At 41.4% G+C, this 4735-nt stretch overlaps 1 protein-coding gene across 4 annotated transcripts; it reads left to right on the top strand.

The window, feature by feature from the left end:
- Positions 1-170: 170 nt before the first annotated feature.
- On the top strand, positions 171-4133 carry SFR1 (SWI5 dependent homologous recombination repair protein 1). 4 transcript variants are annotated; one of them, XM_025467123.3, is made up of 5 exons: positions 171-318; positions 568-682; positions 1242-1363; positions 2007-2411; positions 3469-4133. In XM_025467123.3, exons 3-5 carry the CDS (start codon positions 1268-1270, stop codon positions 3658-3660), a joined length of 693 nt encoding a protein of 230 aa, XP_025322908.1. In that variant the 5' UTR covers positions 171-318; positions 568-682; positions 1242-1267; the 3' UTR covers positions 3661-4133. The 4 variants fall into 4 exon arrangements, with proteins under 4 accessions (XP_025322908.1, XP_025322910.1, XP_025322907.2 ...); XM_025467125.3 differs by lacking the exon at positions 171-318 and adding an exon at positions 331-402; XM_025467122.3 differs by lacking the exon at positions 171-318 and adding an exon at positions 332-356.
- The last annotated feature ends 602 nt before the right edge of the window (positions 4134-4735 follow it).

Raw genomic sequence — 4735 nt, forward strand, 5'->3', positions numbered from 1 at the left:
CCGCCCCCAACCCTGCGGAGGCTGGCGGCCGCGCGCGCCCTGTGCCGCCGCGCTCCGGCGTTGGGCGGGGCAGAGCGCCGAGCGACTGTCGACCGGGCCAGTCACACGTCTCTGCGGGCCCCGCGTGACCCCGCCCGCTTCCGCCTCCTCGCGGCGCTGGAGACCGCGCACGCGCAGTCCGGCCGCTCCCGGGGCGCTGAGGCACGCGGCGCTGCGCGTCGGTCAATCGGACCAATCGCGCGTCTCTTCCGCTTCCCCTGCGGCCCCGCCCCCCAGGGCAGCGCGCGTTTTCCGCGCTCTGGGAGGTGGAGGAGGGAGGTAGAGCGCGGGCGGGCGAGAGGATGGGAGTGTGAGGGGTGGGCTGCTCCGGGGTCTGCGGGCGCGGCGAGCGGAGCTCCCTTTGTGCGGGCAGGGCGCCTCCCAACCCTTCCTCTGACCCGGGGGGCTCCCGAGGGCTAGTGTGGGTTTTCTGCTGTGGTGGAAGGAGGAGGAAAATGCCCCCCTCCCCCCCCCCAAAGTTGATGCGTTTGTTTGAGGAAACAAACTTGTGCCAACTCTCCTTTCCAGGGTCAGTTCGCTGCTCAAACGACACAGACGGGCGTACACTTACCTGCGCTCCTGTTCCTTGTTCCTCAGGCCCCGTGGTCATTGGTTCTAGTCACACAGCTTTATAGGGCTCAAGGTACTGTGACAGTTCTGATGATTTTTTCGGGTCAGGATTTGAGTTTGTATTTCCTTATAAATTAGAGTTCCTTAAGAATCCCGGAGTTAGGGGATCCCTGGGTGGCCCAGTGGTTTAGCGTCGCCCTCAGCCCAGGGCGTGATCCTGGGGTCTTGGGATTGAGTCCCGCGTCGGGCTCCCTGCACGGGGCCTGCTTCTCCCTCTGCCTGTGTCTCTCATGAATAAATAAAATCTTAAAAAAAAATGCCACAGTTAATTCTCCCACCCCGTACACGACAGATCTGAGGATATTCTAATGTAGATAAAACAAGTGGAGAGCGTTTCTATAGGGAGATGCCAGCTCGTTTGTCCTGGTAGTCACCACGTGGACCCACACGGTCGTAGGTAGGAAGGTAAATGGAAAACTGCAAAACGAGCAAGAATGGACCCCAACTAAGTGAAGTTGTGGCTGGCTTATTCGTGGAGGTGATATGTACAGCAGTAAAAAGTTCTTTTACAGAAACAGTATGTATTTACATTCTGATTGGTTATTTTTTGTTGTTATTTTTCAATTTTGTAGAGGTAAGCCAAGATTGCGTTTTCAAGATGGAAAGCCCATCCGACCCAGCCGTGGTTTCACCTAGCACTCCGCAGGCCTGTGCCAGTCCACCATCTCCCCGCCCAAGTAGTTCAAGAAAACAAGTATGCATATCCGAGCTCTTGCATGGGAGCTATTCTTTATTTCTAGGTATTGTGCCAGCAGTGGGTTTAATTCTACTGAAGACTGTTAATCAACGTAATGTGTAGATCAATAAGTAGAGATTTTATTGACTATTAAGTAATTTTAGGCCTTTCTCCTATGATAATGAGTTTGAACTACCCCCACCATTTTCATCTGGTATCAATTATGTTCATTTAGTTTCAGATCAGGTTACTACAAAATTCCAAATTGAGCAAGTTTGAATCTGCAGTATTCTGAAGGTCTTTGGTGGCAGGGAGCTAGGTCTTCTCCTTAATTTGTAACTCTGAGGCACTCAGAAGTGTCAGGAGTGTGACAGTTGCTGAACAGATGTTTGGGATGACTGGGGTAAGTGTCTCAACACTGTTTTGGAAGGGTGCTGACTTTGCTAAAATAAAAAGAATAAAATTAATGGGGCTTGCAGGAATTGAAAGACATTTTGTGATGGTTACTTTAGATCCGTGGAAAGAGAAAGCCATCTAGTGGTGTCAACTATAGTAATGTTAAGGTCTTTATTTCACTATAGAAATGTTAAGGCCTTTATTTCTAGCAGATTTATTTACACAAGAATGTTTTTCTTGATTACTATTTTGTGCTCCTTTTCAGCCGATGAGTGCAACACTTAGAGAACGACTAAGGAAAACTAGATTTTCATTTAATTCCTGTTACAGTGCGGTAAAACGTCTTAAAGTAGAGAATGAAGAAAACGATCAGACTTTTCCTGAGGAACCTTCAATAGAGGAAAACTGTTTGGATTTTCAAGAAAATTTTAAACACATAGACAGTCCATTCAAAGAAAGTACATGTTTGAAAAATACCTTCAAGAGTATCAGTGCTTGTGAATCTAAGTCTCTTGATACTGAGTCACGCAGTGATCTCCAGAGTGACTTTGTGAATGAGGATCTTTCCAAACAAGGATTAAGTGAAGAAAGAGCAAAATTGGTGAAGCAGATTGAGGAGAAAGAAGATCTTCTTCGGAGGCTAAAACTGGTCAAAATGTATAGATCAAAGGTGAGAATAATTTCAGAACCACTTCTTATTTTTTAAAAAATAAATGATAGGAAAGTAATTTCAAAGAGAAAATAAGTTTATTTAAGCATAATAAACAATAAGCCAAATATTGAGAAAACTGTCCTCCACCAACTGTAACTCAAATGTAAGTCATAGATTTAGAGAAGAGGCCCCTAAACACCAGATTCAACTTTTAAAAAGTCCCAGCTATCATTTAATATGCAGTTGAAGTTTTTCTAATTTCCAGCCTGTAGCAATATTAGTTTCAAATGAGAGGCAAGCACAGTGAGACCGAAAGTGTGACAGCTGTCAGTGAATGATTTAAAAAGCTACAAACAGGCCACAAAGTATAATAATAAATATTTTTAGTAATAATCTTGTATTCTTCTAACTTATTAAAATGTTCCAGTATTTTGTTTGATAAGACAAAGAAGTTAAATTTTAGATTTCAACACAGATAGGTTGAATTAAATAGAGGTTGGGCACTTGGAAGAAGGTAACCTTTACTGACGTGGATCATTTATGTATATCTAGTGGCTCCTTCTTCCCACCAATGTGGAATAGATGGTGGAATAGTTCATCTTTATTTGCTGTCTTGAATTTTTAGGATTTTTCTAAATATAACGATTTGGGTTTTATGAGAGAATGAAATGAATATTGAATATTGAATGAAAATGAATATTGAAAAATATTAAGTTGAATATTTTTATATTACATTGAATATATTCATTTTTTAAAAGTACAGCTGTAATAGAAAAAGCATGTTTTAACCCATATTGTTGCTTCTGAACATAGTTTTGCCCTATTTTATGATTTGATTTGTCCCTGAGGGTAAGAATGGTCCAAAGCTTGGACCAAATAAAATAGCCATAGAACTCAATTTCTGGGTCATTGTAACCATTCCACTTAAAACCATCCTACTTTTTCCTGGGTAGAAGTCCCAATCCTGACCGTGTGTTACCCTTTAAACCTACTCATTGATTAACAACTTTCATTAAGTATGTTAAAATAGGATGCCTCGCTAGTTATTGACTGATTTTTTTTTTATTTATTTCAGAATGACCTGTCTCAGTTACAGTTGTTAATACAGAAGTGGAGAAGCTGTAGCCAGCTGTTGCTTTATGAGTTGCAGTCAGCTATGTCTGAGGAAAACAAGAAACTCAGCCTTACTCAGTTGATAGACCACTGTGGGTTAGATGATAAACTGCTACACTACAACAGAAATGAAGAAGAATTTATGGGTGTTTAATTCATAATTTTTTTCTCTGGAATATTTTTGAGAATGACAAATTTACTTAACACATCTTAAAAGGAAGGTAGAAACCATTAGGGCTTAGAGAAAGGTGTCTTGATGAATGTCAGTTTAGGGCACTCTGCAATGTAAAGTAAGTTCTAAAATGAAAATTTAGTATTTTGAATAAATTTGCCAGAGAAAACTTGACATTTAAAGAAATGTGAAAAAAAATTAAATCATGTTTACAAAGTAATTGGGTCATTTCTGGAGGTCAATTTTAATACGTTTTGTTTATTGTGGTAAAAAAAGTTTTAGAGTTTTATTTTAAATGTTAAAAATTAGTTCAGTCTGGTGAATGTCTAAACCTAAAGTTGTCTAAAAATGCTGGCCTGTCTCCTCTAAGTTTATGACCCTTGTTTCTATCCATTTACCCCACATTTCCATCTGAATGGTGTAGCAGGTAATTAAACTTATTTATATGTCCAAAATTTCTATTCTTCCCTGTCTCTTCAAATTTATTGCATTCATTTCATTTAGTGAAATGGCCATCTCTCTCTTAAAAACAACATATCCTCATCCCCCACATTAAGACATACAAGGTCCTTCACATTCGTCTACCTTTCTAGCTTCGTCTGTTCATTTCATAGTGACTCCTCAGCCAGAAACCCACCTTCATAGGGCTGCTTCTGCCTGCTGTATTATACACTGTTACCTGTCATTGTGGCTGCATACAGAAATATGACCCAAGCTGGCCCAGTGTGAGAATTGGAATTGTGCTTAGGAAAAGAAAGCCCATCTCTTTTTGTGGCTGAAGCTGTTGTAGGTAAATTTGGAAACAGAAAAGCTGGTGTGTTAAGAAGGACAGTATGTGCCCTTACCAAGAAAAGCAGAGGTGATAGATGGAAAGAACTTTGTGGATCAGTGTCTTCCTGGTTCTACCTGCCAGTCCTTCTGGAGGGCCTCCTCGGTTTCTGCTTTTGGACTCTTTTAAAGGGTAAACATCTTCACTTAGATTAAAAAAAAAAAAAAAATCCTGAAAGAAAGTATTTCCCTACTAGTAGGAAGATAGTCATTACCCTGAGGGCCCTCC

This window comes from Canis lupus, chromosome 28 (genome assembly GCF_003254725.2).
Source record: "Canis lupus dingo isolate Sandy chromosome 28, ASM325472v2, whole genome shotgun sequence".
NCBI lineage: Eukaryota > Metazoa > Chordata > Mammalia > Carnivora > Canidae > Canis > Canis lupus.

Bases quoted from the DNA above. Each gene is read 5' to 3' on its own strand.
- SFR1 (XM_025467123.3), top strand. From the start codon at position 1,268: ATGGAAAGCCCATCCGACCCAGCCGTGGTTTCACCTAGCACTCCGCAG. The intron at 1,364-2,006 runs GTATGCATATCC...GCTCCTTTTCAG, and splicing joins CAAGTAGTTCAAGAAAACAA to CCGATGAGTGCAACACTTAG. The intron at 2,412-3,468 runs GTGAGAATAATT...TATTTATTTCAG, and splicing joins TCAAAATGTATAGATCAAAG to AATGACCTGTCTCAGTTACA.